Raw genomic sequence first — 15,647 nt, forward strand, 5'->3', positions numbered from 1 at the left:
CAAGTTTGATTGTAAAATGCAAGAAAGTAAAGCAGCTTGCTACGTGTTATGAATACATAATTAGGAACTTACTTTACTTTTATTTAACAAACTACTAAGATACTATCGGAGAACTGAACTCAGTAACAACTCTTGTCCTTCTAATATGTCACCTATTACACTCAAAATATACCACTCAATTACTTTTCGCTAATAAAAATACAACAGATCTACATAAATATGACCTAAAATACTTATTTCCCTTGTTTGCCTAAAACTAAATCATGTCAAGTTTTCTCGATGTAAGGAGCGCAATGGGAATGGAGAGAGAGTAAAGGGGGAAATGCTCTAATGTTCATTTCTTAATATACACTCATGAACTGGACCTAAAGTACCGACAAACAATACTGATAAGACACTACGCTACTCTAAAACATATGACTTCATTTCAAGCCAAAGCTTGAGAAGGAACTTCATCACCTTATATCGTAGAACGTAAAGAGCGAAAAATGCATTTTGTTATAGTGTCATACTTTCTGAACTGAACACAAGACAAACAAAAATCACTTTGAAGTAAGCATATTGGTTCTGAGGAATAATTGATGATATGTGTGCGTGACACAGTGTTTGTGACAAAAGGGTCAATATAGTCACTTTCTTTCAACTCTGACTTCTGCCTTTGAGATACTGGTATTTGCCTAGCATGTTTTGAGGGAAACTAAAGAAATCTTCAGTAAGGACGCCTGGGTCTTGAATCGTGAGTGAAATAGGGAATTTTATTTCTATTCTATCTTGTATAGAATTACTTGTTACTCTACAAAAGTGTCTACTTCTTCCTTTCTGGAAATCGAAATATAAGCGAAAGCCAAATACAAAATATCCCATGAAACGCGGATAGGTCTTCACGGATTTCCTTCATACGACAAAGGAATTCCACAGTTTTATTCCGAAGATACATACAATAGAACATAAATGCTTAAGTGGTGTTTTAAGTAGGAATACGGTTTTAAATGTAAGTGTAAAATTTAATAAAACCCAATTTTGTCCAAGAAAATCCAATTTTACTCAATTAGACCCACTGGGCTGGGCTTTTAAAAAAAGTACCCTGGGTTTTTCACATTCCTGTTTGCAACAGCTTGTATGTTTTATTGTATTATTTTGTCGAACTTACATTCAATTTTCACTTTTTAGAAATCTGATTTTTAACTTTATTTTTATTTTATGAATAGCATAGGAATTTATTTTATGAATAGCATGTGCCGGCTGTTGGTCTTATCGTGACGGGGACATAGAACCCAGTCGCTGACATTCCCATTAAACTTGAATCAATCGATACATAAATAAAACGATTCATTGAGCTCCCTTATGGCTATATGTTAGCGCGGTACATATCTTTAGCGCGGAATCTGAGTCGGCGGCAGCTCATATGGTTCGGATCCCATGTTAAAATGGAAATCCACATCTCATATAGCCTCGGTGCTGAAAGCGACGCCAAATTGCAATCCAAGTAAAAACTCCAAACCAACTAATCAAAAAACAACAATTCATTTTCCAGGTACGAATACTCATATAGAGGATGCATTACAGATCCCCGCTCAACCTAAGCGACACTTAAAAGGTACGTATGGAGACAGTGTTAGGCTCGGATGGTTATCGTATTGTCACTTGAATTTCGTTTTACTTTCTGTATTGTTAGTGTTAAAGAATAGATTGTGTCTTGATATTTTTCTCTTTCTAGTTCATATGTGGGGTTCACAGAGAGAAACAGAGTAATGGGAAATAAGGCAAGAAGTCAAATGATAACTAACATAAACAACACCGTCTTTGGATTCAAAAGACTTCTTGGTGAAAGCTACGACAACCAAATTGTCCAGCAAGAGGAAATCAATTTCTTGCCATTCGAGATTTTAAGACGAGATGACGGCGGTATAGGAATCAAGGTATGCTTAATTACAACCTTTAATTAAAGTAGAAACTTTCAGTAACACATAGTTAATTTTTTGATTCAATAATTGATTACTCATATATATAATAATCTACTGTAAAATAATTGTCAAGTGTAGTTACTTGCGATGTGAATTTATAACAAACCATAGTATGTGCATCCAAAGTGAAAACGAAATTACCTTTACAAAGATCAGAGCGGTCATTTTGATCGCTACGAACTTTTGCTTAAATATAACTAGCAAGTAGTAAATTATTGTGTTCTATAACTTTTTGACTTTCCATGAATTAACTGTGCGATGATTTCTTTGAAGTTGAGTCTCTGGGTTGGCAATTGTTTTTGAGCAATACGACGTTGTACGTAGAAAGATCGTAAGGGTCAATTTGACTGCTAATGATATTAATTTACTTTTCTTGCGCTGAATAAGTCTTCGTTTATATTCTTTTCCATTATTATAATTAGAATTATTATTATTAATAATAAAAATAATATGAATCGATGTATTTCAAATTATTTTGCCATAACATTTTTAAAGAATAATGTTCCGCTTGTAAAATGAGATTTTTTCTCCAAAACGTAATTCGGCTTTTATGAAATGGTAGAGATATTGGACTGTATTAACGCATTAATAAGCAAACTTTTTCTTCTTCTTTTTTTTTTACTTTTACTAGAAACTTCTCAATTTCAATGTTCGTGGTCATCATTTTTTATTTTATTTTATTTTATTTATTTTATTTTATTATGGAAAAAGTCTCATGTGTGATTTTGGTGTTATGAATGAAAAAAAAAGAACAAATATTAACAGAAGAAATATCTGATGGTAATTCTTCGATACCAGATGCAGATCGTAGGTGATATTTTCGACGATGAAGATTTTTGAAGATAGCCCGTATACCATGAAGATGCCAAAGTTCTTCTGATTAAAGTTACATTGAAATGATTCCTACTCTCCACCTAGGAGTAATCCACCTGAAGGAATAAAGCAACAGAGAGATTGTCCACACTTTCTACATTCCGGCCAAATTATACTTGGAAAATATAACAGTAGTATCTGAAGGGTCGTGGTATTAGAGCTAGACGAGAAGGCAGATTTCGTAAGAAGAATTTATACGATTCACCAGAACGTTTTTCATTTACCAAACGTAATTGTAATAATGCTAATGTATTCGCACTTGGAGGCTAATTTGTGATAAATCGATGTTTACGGCACAGCAAATTACGTACAGAAACAGAAGTGTGGAATTGAAAGACAATATTTTGTCTGTTTCTCTCCAAGAATTAGATCCTTTCATTTGTTTGCTTTATGCATGAAAGATTTAGTGTAAAAATTTACAATGCTAGCTACCTTGATTTGGATTTGTTGGGATCAGTCACCTGTGGTCTACCTATTTTAAAAATACAATGGCAAAGAGTAGGTTCAGATAAATCATGAAGTATCAATGTTTCGACCTGCGTTCACAGTAGACCAGTGGGACTTCAGACATATAAATTCTCATTAGCTGTATGAAACAGATCTACGAAATCAAAGATACTTGTACCTGGTTTTAAGTTCTGGCTTTTAGTTGATGTCGACTCAAAATACGCTTGTAATGGATTCCTATATCTTGGTGAAGATGAACATCGACCTGACAATGAACCTATGGCAGAATATGGAACTCTTGCAGCCTTATGTAAAGAAAGGGAATAATGTGACGATGGACATTTTTTTCCACTAGTCTAAAACTAAATGCAAGACTAAAAGCAAGAGAACAAGTATTGTTGGCACAGTCAATCACAGTCAATCGAGTGAAAAGATAATGTTGGGATACTACCAGAATTTTAAGATTATTCTTCACAGCACCACAATACTAAAAACACCAGATTACACTACACCATTCATCAGGAAAAGAAGAACAAGATTGCTTTAGTCCGTAGTATATTTCTTAATAGTGTTGAAGTAATTGAAGGATTCAAGAAGATATATGAAACCGTCCAATTCTACATTCAGTTTAAGAGATATGTTTATATAGTAGGTCTCGTAAGTACTCAGTCCGAGCTGCGTGTCGTCATTGGCTTGTGTACGTCTTCTACAATGTACTTGATCTTGCACGAATCAATCCTTGAATCGTTTTCAAAGAGGCAACAGGGAAAAATGTTTCAAGGTAGATATTTTTATTTCATCTGATAGATGCTCTGAAATCGGACTGTGAATTCGAAAGAATTACAGCAAACAGTATCTGGAGTCAATCGAAAGCGAAGTCAGTGTCATGTACTTTCTAGATGCAATAGAAACAGAACTTCAGAATCATGTAGTGTTTGTGTAAAGAGTTAAAATAATAAGAAAATAATATATGTGGCAAGTGCTCAGGGAAAGTAATCAAAACCATCATATGTAATGCATGTGTTGTGTTCACTGTATGCGAAAGTATGTGTGTGTAATTGACAAACGCAGTTTCTTCGCAGATTCTATATACAGTAGTTATTTGTTCGTTTTGTATTTTATTGTCCTTAAAAATATAATTCAGAATAGACAAAATATTACACTCACTGGATGATGGACTGTTTCTTATCTTCATTTTACTGCGTACAAGGATACATGTTTTAGTTGGCTAAATAATGTTTGTGTTTGTGTTCCTTACAATTCTTTTTCTTTACAAAAACTTAGGACTGGGATTTTCTAACTTTTTCTGTTTACGGCTCATTAAGTTACAGTACTTCAATCTTACAAAGATATTAGTATACTTTCTTTATTAGTTACACTTACTCTAAAAGCCAATTGACCGCTCTTGGTCTTTTTAGATAAATCGAAATGGTCTTCCAAGTGATCTTCTGTTGTTCTCAGATGTAGGATTTACTTACAAGGGACGTATGAGAACCGTGACGGAAGTAGCGTACCCAGGAATTTATTTCGGGGGGGGGGTCCAAACTAAATATGAAGGTATTTTATATTAAAATTCCTAAAATTTCCCCTAAAATTAGGCTAAATTTTAAAAAAGTCCAAATTTCGGCAGGTCCGGACCCCCAGGTCCCCCCCCCCTGCGTACGTCCCTGCGTGACGGCTAGATATTTATGAAAATTGGTACCCTGACTAATTGTGAATCGCTAATCATCGTGGTGATAGTCACTCGGTGCGGAAATGCCTTGTTTACTCGTTATGTATAATATATACCAAGCAGTGACTGGGTAAGGCTGTGCCGAGTTATACCACTAAAACGGCGGGAAAAGGCAGAAAATAGAAAGGTGTAAAGATAAAATCTGATATCTACGAGAGGGGAACACGTGACCAAGAACACGGCAGTATGTCACACAATCAGTGTTTCCAGTCGAACCAAACTTATAGTTTTCAAATAGAACATACACCATTTTAAGGCATTAAAACAATTGGCTAAAACGTAAAAGAAAATAAGTAAAATTTGAGTTATCAGTGTTGCCAAATGAGGGAGATATGAGGCTCTGAAGTTGAGAAATTATGGGGTCCGTACAATGAAACGAACAAATGTACAACTACAATAAGACTGCAGAAGGAACAGATGTACAGTAGATAGTAAAGCATAGTAGCATCCTGTGACTAACAGGTTTGATATCAAGTGTACGGCTAAGGCGAGAAATGTACGTATTTTGCCATACAATCCTGAATGCAGTACATTTTATCTTCATCGTTGTCTCACATGCTAACGTTTTCTACACTCTCGACTGACACCTATCACAGGTCATTAATCTTTGAGAATAGATTTTGGCGTGCTTTCTTGTCACAGATTTGATACCCTTCGTGCCACAGCTTTTCTGTACTCTTTTCAGGCACTACGCCATCATATCGTAGTGTAGTATTCGTGATCCTCTCATTCCGAAATCTGCCTATCAAGGAGGTAGAACAGAAAATTTTAAGTTATATGTAGACTGTGCAGAGCACGAATAAGTAGTTTACGTAGATGTCACCTCGCTTTATCCCGCAACAATGTGTAAACGAGGCATGCCTGTGAATGTACCTAAAGTACACAATGGCCCCAATTTCCCCAATGTGCGAAACATTCATGGACTTGTAAAATGCAGTGTTCTTCCACCCTCCGATTTATATTTTCCAATCCTCCCTTATGTTACGGGAGGAAGATTAATCTTTGGATTGTGTAAATCGTGCATGGATGAACAAAATGATGATGAATGTACGCACATAGATCTTGAACGTATCATTACCGGTACGTTTTGTACCCCCGAACTGCACAAAGCATTAGACAATGGGTATGAGCTAATTGAAATTCATGAAATATGGGAGTTTGATTTATTAGTCCCGGAAAAAGATGTTTGTGAAGGATTATTTGGGTCATATGTAAAATCCTTTTTACAAATGAAACAAGAAGCTTCAGGCTTTCCTGCAGAATGCACTACAAAAGAAGAGCAGGAAAAGTACATTCAAGAATATTTCAGGCATGAGGGAATACAGTTAAATTATGAGAACATAGAATATAATCCAGGCCTGCACAGTACAGCGAAACTGTTTTTGAATTCGCTGTACGGGAAATGGGGACAAAGAACAGACCTTTCACAGTGCACAATGGTTGATACAGCAGAGGATTTTTTAAAAATTTTAACAGATCCTAAATATGAAATTCAAGCTGTAACACCAGTTGGTGAAACTCATTTAATTATTCAATATAAAGACTGTGAGAGTGAAAATATCCCATTAGCATTTTCAAATGTTGTGCTGGCAACATTTATAACCTCATGGGCACGACTGTGGTTGTATGATCTACTAACAAGTGTTGGAGAACAGAATGTAATCTATTGCGATACGGACAGTATCATGTTTATACAAAGAAAAGATGAGCAACTCCCATTAAAATTAAGTTCGTATTTGGGTGGGTTAACAAATGAAGTTCCCGAAGGTTGGAAATACGTAAAGTAATAGCATTAGGTGCAAAGAATTACGCCTACGCTTTACGCAATGCTAGTGGGGAAATGAAATATGTCTATAAAATATGTGGAATAACATTACATCACAGAACAAGTGATAAAATTAATTTTGATAGTTTTTATGATTTAGTGACGGGGAATCGGGAGGCAACTGTAATCGAAATGCTATCCAAAATTGTTCGGAAACCAGATTTGCGCATGTTTTCTCGAAGAGAACTAAAGACACATCGAATGGTGACCAGTAAACGCAGACAAATAGACGCTGACATTGTGACTGACGTGCCAAGAAGTGTTACTGTTCCGTATGGCTATAGATCTCATAAATGATTGGCCAGAGACTCGTTTTTTTGGGGATAAAAAGCAGAGTCTCTATCACATTGTGTCATTTGCAACGAAGATGTTATATTTTAAACATCCGTGCACTATTCTCATAGCTGGTCCTTCCCGTGCTGGTAAAACTCACTTTGTGAATCGATTAATCAAAGAAAGAAATGATATGTTTAATGTTTCCTTTAAAGAAATTGTATGGTGTTATGGCGCAGTTATACCAAACTTGGACGTTGATGCAAAAATACGTTTTCTGGAAGGAATCCCCGATATAAATACTTTTGATATAAGTGAAAATTCATTACTCATATTAGATGATTTAATGTCAGAAACAAATGACGATGTGGCCAAATTATTTACCAAGTACGCTCACCACAAGAAATTAACCGTAATATTTATTGTTCAAAATTTATTTCCAAAAAACCGGCATGCTCGAGATATTAGTTTAAATGCACATTATATAGTGGTATTTAAGAATCCACGTGATAAGTTACAAATTGAATATTTAGCAAGACAAATTATGCCTCGTGAAAGCAAACAACTCGTAAATGTCTTTGAGGAAATTACACAAAAACCACACACGTATTTATTGTTTGATCTTACACAACAAACACATGATGCCCTGCGACTGAGAACAAATATATTTCCCGGAGAAATAATGCATGTGTACAGTAGTGTTAAAAACGCTACCACACCGTTTTATGTTTAGTTAGCATCAAGATGTTGAAGGTAAAACATCATTATAATACGCTCTGCACGCTTGCGAAATGCAAGCCATCCGATCGGAAAGTTATTCTTCAAAACGCACCGGGTGATTCGATTCGTACCATATCACAAGTAGCAAAAAATACTATAAAAGGAAATATCCCCATATCATTAATTCAGAAGCAAAGGCTCCGTAGACATAAGAAGATCTTACGTGCTCTCTCCTCAAAACTTTCTCTTAAAAAGAAAAAGAAATTATTACTACAGAAAGGTGGTGCATTACTTCCATTAATTCTCGGGCCACTCATTGGTGCCTTAGCCTCAACAATTTTTGGAAGATAACATGTCGGAATTACGTAAAATGCTATTAGTTCCAGAAAATGCACTTCATAGAATACAATCTAATTTAAAGACGCATGAAGCATATCAATCAAGACTAGATAAAGATATGAGCGAAATCTTACATCGTACAGATTTGAGTAGAGAACAAAAATGGAAATTGTATCAGCAAGTATTACATCAATATTTACATTATAAATCGGGTCCCACACCGGAAAATCCTATTGCCCTACCCATTGTTGACTCAGAAAATGCAAGTAGTCTTACAGATAGTGGTATTTTAACTCTTGTACCCGACATATTACAATCAGTACCAAAAACACTTCGAAGGAAAACGGATTTATTACTTAAACAACTCATTAATTCACAGAAAATCTCGTGGGATCAAACAGGTACAGTAGCTATCGATGGAAATATCATTCCCGGTTCCAATATTATTGATTTAGTAAATGATGTCGTTCGTACACGGAAATATTCAACACAACCAGTAGGATTACAGTCATTTAAAACGTTATTGGATGATATTAATGTTCCTCGGGAATTTATTAGTTCACGTACACCAGGACCGCCTTCACCTGCTTTTACAACCCCGAAAGTGACTGGTAGTAAAATTCGAAAACGGCATTCTTCTTCGACTGCAGTATCTCCCGCAATTGCAGCTAACGTATTTCGGTATTGGAAAGAATATAAAATGTAAATAAGAACTGACAAAATTATCAAAAATCTATTACAAGTATTCAGATCCTGCATCTTTATCCAGTGTTAGTACATTAGAACGTAAAACAAAATTATCCCGAGAGAAAATTAAAAAAATGGTTAGCATCACAAGATGCATATACAATGCACGCTCCAATACGAAAAACATTTCCACGGAAACAATATTATGTTAGTGGTCCTAATGAAACATTACAATGCGATTTGGCGGACATGCAAAATATTGCAAAGTATAATGACGGATATCGCTATATTTTATGTGCAATATACATTTTTTCACGGTACTTGTATTGCATTCCTGTGAAAACAAAGAAAGGGCCTGAAATGGCTAATGCAGTAACTTCAATTTTAAACCAAGTGCCATTACTGGTTCACGTTCAAACTGCTTTAGGGTCAGAATTTTATAATCGCCATGTAAAGAAAGTGTTTAAAGATTTTGGGATTAATCATTATAGTGTACATTCGGAAATGAAATGTGCGTTAGTAGAAAGAGTAATTCGTACCATTAAAAGTAAAATATATCGTTATTTTACTGCAGAAAATACGTATTGGTACATTGATGTGTTGGATCAAATTGTACACAATTATAATCATAGTTATCATTCAACTATTAAAATGCCACCCGTAGAAGTAAATGATTCAAATATCAATCAAGTGTGGAATACGCTGTACGGAAAGACCGTACATAAGAAGAAATTAACTTGTAAATTTCAAGCAGGAGATTATGTTCGTATTACTAAATATAAACATAAGCTTGAAAAAGGATATTTGCGAAATTGGTCTCGAGAAATATTTCTCGTTGATAAATGTATAAAATCAAATCCTGTAACTTATAAATTAAAAGACTGGAATGGTGATGAAATTAAAGGAATATTTTATGCTGAAGAATTACAAAAAATATTTCTAAGCTCAAACAAAAGCTATTTAATTGAAAAAGTTCTTCAACGTAAGAAGGGGTGGGTTTTCGTAAAATGGTTAGGCTACCCAGAAAGTATGAATTCATGGATTCGAGTATCTAGTATTCAGTCTGCATAATGAATTCGTCATTGAAACACGGTTTTTACGTGACGTTACCTTCCAATGCAAGTAGTACACTTTTTGATAATACAACATCCTCATTTCGAGTAAAACTTGCAAGGGCCATAGATTTAACGGACGGAGAGTGGGTTGTGGGCTTAACACAAATTAAGTGGAGTTTTTATAATGTTGGTCCGGGTGAACAAATTACAATCGATACATTTATTGATGGTGAATATATTCGATATCCTGTTAAAGTAACGGAGGGATATTATGCATCCATTAAAGCCATCTTAAATCTAATTCCCGAGAAAGTACGCATAATAAAATATAATTATTTTAAGAATCAAGTGTATATTCAACATTCCTTCCGGTCACGTGATCGGTGTATTCTAGACATAACAAAAGGTTTACAACATATACTCGGTTTTATGAATGAAAATTCAAACTTTTATAATTCAGTGGTGTATATAAAAGATCAACATACGGAACAATTTCTGGCTCCTCAGGGAAAATATCCCTGTAACCTTGATTATAATATTCCAACAGAAGTTAACGTATGTGTGGATATTGTAAAACAACAAGAAGAAATTCGACCTTTACTTCGTAAAATTAGTATATTTTACGAGCGGTATGGACGAATCAAAAATATTTTATTTCATAACCCGCAGTACGTGAAAGTTGAAAAGAAATATTTTGATACAATAGAAGTAAACTTAAAAGATGAACTCGGTATAAACTTACCATTTCGTTTTGGAACTTCGAACTTGACACTTCACTTTAAACGAAAATGATTTCTGAAAGCATCGAAGACAGTTTCTACATTACACTGGTTTCAAATGCAAGTACAGACGTTTATCCTAAAAATAGTCCAACCCATTTCATTAATAATTTGAAAAATACTGTACGTTTAACAGATACGGATTGGTGTGTCGGATTAAGTGAAATACATATTCTTTTAACGTGTCATAATGTCACCGAAGATGAAAATATCGTTTGGTACAAATTAGAAGGTCATGAAATTATGAAAAGTAAAATTACTCCTGGATATTATGCAAACATTGAACACATACTGGAAGAATTAAATAAAGTTTCAGAATTTATACGATTTAACGCTTCTAATATTATTTATGTTACTTCTGAACCAAACGTTGAATTTATAACACTTTCACCTACTTTGGCTATACAACTAGGTTTTCATGAAAAAAATGATCTCATTATTCAAAAACAGGGATTTAAACAACCATACTTAGATATTGGATATCCTTTTCAAATTTTTGTGTATACTGATCTTATTGAATATCAATTGGTGGGAGATACGCAAGCTCCCTTACTACGTATTGGAACTGTTGGCAATATGACTTATGGAAAAGTTAAACGTTACGATATCAAGATATTCACTATATACAACTCTCTAAATTTTGCTTTAACAGTGTTGAAATACTACTAAAGGACCACGCAGGACGAAATTTACCATTTCGTTCCGGGACATTGACAGTGACACTTCATTTTAAACGTTCTCCTGGAAAATGAAAAAGCAACATACGTATTATCAGCGGGGACGTGGCCTTCCCTTCTTTTCAGGTCCAGTTTATCAACGGGGTCATGGGATTGGTAGTTTCTTTAAAGGTTTATTTCGTTTTGCATTGCCTTTATTAAAACAAGGTGCCAAAGCTGTAGGCCGGCAAGCGTTACAAACAGGAATACAAGTTGCAGGTGATGTACTAGAAGACCGTCCATTTAAAGAATCCGTTCGTGCTCGCGTAGAAGAAGCTGGAGAAACATTAAAAACTAAAGCTGCAAATAAACTTAGTCAGTTGTTAACCGGTAGTGGTAAGAGACGTCCACGAAAACGTAAGGCTCCTGCTATTGTACAATTCGGTCCTCCGGTCAAACGTAATCGAAAATATTCCGGTGATATATTTAGTTAATCATGGCTTTACTCAGTGGAAGTAGTCCTGAATGTTGTAAAAGTGAACTTGATTTGTTTACTATTCCAATGACTCAAACTGCTATTGAGTCATCTTCCACTGTTGAATATCGTCCGGTTTCTACTTTATCGTCAGAAGGACCAATTGAATTTGTTGTACCTGGTGAAACTGGTGATTTTATTCACACTGCATACTTGTATCTCTATGTAAAATGTAAAATTACAAAAAACGATAATACAAATTTAGTTGCGGCGGATATTGTTGCACCTGTAAATAATTTTCTTCATTCGTTATTTAGTCAAGTTGATGTTTTATTAAACGATAAATTAATTAGTTCATCATCTGGTTCATATCCGTACCGGGCTTATATCGAAACATTATTAAATTATGGTAGTGATGCCGCTCGAACCCATTTAACTGGGGGATTATGGTATAAAGATACTGCAAACCAATTTAATGTATTAGGTAATGCAAATACTGGATTTACAAATCGTGCCCAGTATGTTAGAAATAGTGCATCATTCGATATGTATGGCCGTATCCATGCTGATATTGCCGGTGTGGGATGTATGCTTCCTAATAAAGTAAGCTTACGTGTAAAATTACATCGTACAAAAGATACGTTTTGTTTAATGTCTGCTGAAAATACAGCATATAAAGTCAAACTTGAAGACGTAACACTTCACGTGCGGCGTCTAGATATTGCTGCCGACTTAGCTATGCAAATCAATGCTGGCATGGAACACATTCCGGCCAGCATACCTCTTACTCGTGTTGAAACTCGTACCTATACCATTCCCGCAGAAGTAAGTTCATATAATCTCGATAATTTATTTTTGGGTAAAGTACCAAAAGGTGTTGTTATAGGTTTTGTATCAAACGCTGCATTTAATGGTCAACCACATGTAAATCCTTTTGAATTTCAACATTTTAACGTTAACAAACTGCAATTACAAGTTGGTTCAAAATCATTTCCACCGACACCCCTCACTCCTAATTTTGAAAATGGATTATATGTTCAAACATATTCCACTCTGTTTTCCGGTACCGGTATATATTATCAAGATCATTCACATACAATTTCCCGTGAAGAATTTCGACATGGATACACTTTGTACCCGTTCATTCTATCTCCAACAGGAACATTAGATGATTCTACGTGGGATGTCATACGTGATTCCCCTGTCAATTTAAAATTATCATTTTCTCAACCTCTACAAAATTCCATTACATGTATTGTGTACGCTCAATTTGACTCTCTCATTCAAATCGATAAAGACAGGAATGTATATACTGATCATACAATGCAAAATTTCGTCATTTGAGTGCCATGAGGGTTATTGTTCACTTCTCCGCGTTCAACGATAATGATGATCATATTATTATTAAGGAACTTGCAATTGTAAATCCTGATATCCCCTTTGTACAAAGTTGGATTTTTAAACCACCATATCCATTACATGAATTACGTGTGCCGCTCATACTTTCGAATAAACATCTAGTACAACATGATTATGGTATTGACTGGTACAATGGCGATGTAGATTACTCATTGTTACCTACTATATTGAAACAATATTGTGCTAATACCTGTACCTTGTATACTTATGGTAAAACACGTCAGGACTATCTGCAGCAACTATTGGAACGGACTGTTGTGAATTTAGAAGATTTACAGTGCCCAAAAGCGTCTTCCTTGGGATTTCATGTTTACTCTTGTGCTTATTTAAAACATAGATTTGGACAATTTAAGTGCTGTGTGCGTGAAGCTTTATTATATGCCGAATACTTAAAAGTCTATGGTTATGTTTTATACGTAAATCCAAATAGTGCAACGTATGTTCCATCAAAAATAAAACAAGAGGAGGAAAGTAAGGATGAAATAGACTAATAAACATGTATAGTGATCAATTATTACAAGTGTTACTAAAGGACTGTATTACCGCTGCAAATGTGACTGGAATTTATCCCATTGATCGTTTACCTATACTTGTTCAACACCCTGTAGGACTGATTATTAATTTGGACAAGTCTGATTTACCTGGTAGCCATTGGGTAGCGATCTATATCAATAACAATAAACATGGATACTATTTTGATTCTCTGGCACAGGGTGTGCCTAAACTAATTCAACAGTTCCTACAAAGGAATTGTAAACTCTATTTTGTAAATACTGTACAAGTTCAAGATAATCATTCTATCATGTGTAGATATTTTGTATTATATTTTCTGTATTATATGATACGTGGTGTTTCATTTGACAAATGTATTGCAATGTTTAATCATAAAAAATTAAAAAATAATGATAAGCTTGTCAAAAAACATGTAGAAAACATAATGAAAAAGAAAAAAAATTGATGTTTGTAGATTTTTAGAAATAAATAAATACCAATTTTTTAAACTTTTATATTTTTATTTCTCCATAAAATATATCTTCCTTACAATAATTTTAAGATTACAATGAAAACATTAAACTTGCTATGTCCTTAGTAAGGGTTGTGGATCGCTCATTTTTCCACCAATAATTCAATTGTTGTGCATTTCGATATGCACATGCCGATTTTGATTCTACTTGCTTATGAAATGAACAAATTTCATTACAAACGGTACCTTGTAATTCTGTTAATGGTGGACAACCTTTTCTTTCCAAATCCACAACGTTTGCTAACGCAAAGATTTTCTTTATCCAAATGGATTTTTCCCCACCTTTACAAAGGAAAGTTGCATCTGGTGCACAAAAATCATACATAATATTCCGAATATGTGATACGAGATAGCCAGTCTTACTAGACCATGACAAGCCATGCAAGTGGTTTGTAAGCCAATCGATTTGTTTTTGGCAACCTATTGGTAAATCGTTAAATTCGCATGGTACTTTTACTAAACAATGAAAATTTAAAGTATCATCACACGCAGTAAGACAAAATTCACGTATCACAAATTCATTCGGGGAAATCTTAAATCCCTGTATGTCTACAATATACATTTTATGGCAAACTGAAATTTCACACGAACGTTCCATGACAACTGGAATAAGTTGTCCAATAAATTCAGTATTTTTTAAACATTCACCAGTTTTTAACATAAAGTTTGTGATTGTAATTTCACGATGCCGTTCATGAAAAATTTCAAAGAGTTCTACTAAAGTCTTATCATTCAACAAGTGCTTTTCAAGAAAAGTTCCAGGATTATGCTGCATACCACTTATTCCACTTGAGCGTAAGTATACAGTTATCGTTTCTAACACACAATTTTCACTAATGTTTTGTCCACAATTCTCACTATCACAATACATGATTACTAATAAAAGGAAATCAAACAATACACAATTTACCATATGTCCACGTATTTCCCATAATCTTTTTCTAGTAAAATTTTTAATAGAATGGGTCTGTATTCAAAGTCCCACACAAGATCTCGGAAACGTTGAATGAAATTCCATATCATCGCAAAAGGCTGTCCATGCTTTTTTCTGTAAATTGATAATAATTCTTCACGAACTTCAAATTTCGTTACAGCTTCTATACCTTTCCGTTCAAGAGATTCCGTATCCAACACCAAACAATCGTGTGTCCATTGACTGCCGTCTCCGAACCCGCAAGCAAAACAAATACATATATCGTCTGGTTTCCAGTATATTATACAGTCTTTTATACAATCCAATGATGTACGTTCCACAGTACACTCACATGTTAAATTCAAAAATTCTTCCAACTTCCAATTCTCCACCGGGGAATTACTCACTGTTGGTGAAGGTGTAGGGGGATATTCTTCTACTTCGTTTTCAACATCAAGTAACGGGA

The 15,647-nt window shown here is 34.6% G+C and overlaps 1 protein-coding gene across 1 annotated transcript in view; it reads left to right on the forward strand.

Moving 5' to 3' along the window:
* LOC145680968 (heat shock 70 kDa protein 4L-like) overlaps positions 1–15,647 on the forward strand; it is an 873,295-nt gene that overhangs the window by 107,077 nt on the left and 750,571 nt on the right. Inside the window, exon 2 of the mRNA XM_081752186.1 lies at positions 1,718–1,919. Within this exon, the coding sequence (XP_081608312.1) occupies positions 1,718–1,919 (202 nt within the window). The remainder of the gene's footprint in view (positions 1–1,717; positions 1,920–15,647) is intronic.

The sequence above is a fragment of the Thermobia domestica genome, chromosome 3, assembly GCF_964235325.1.
Source record: "Thermobia domestica chromosome 3, izTheDome1.hap1.1, whole genome shotgun sequence".
NCBI classification, from domain to species: domain Eukaryota; kingdom Metazoa; phylum Arthropoda; class Insecta; order Zygentoma; family Lepismatidae; genus Thermobia; species Thermobia domestica.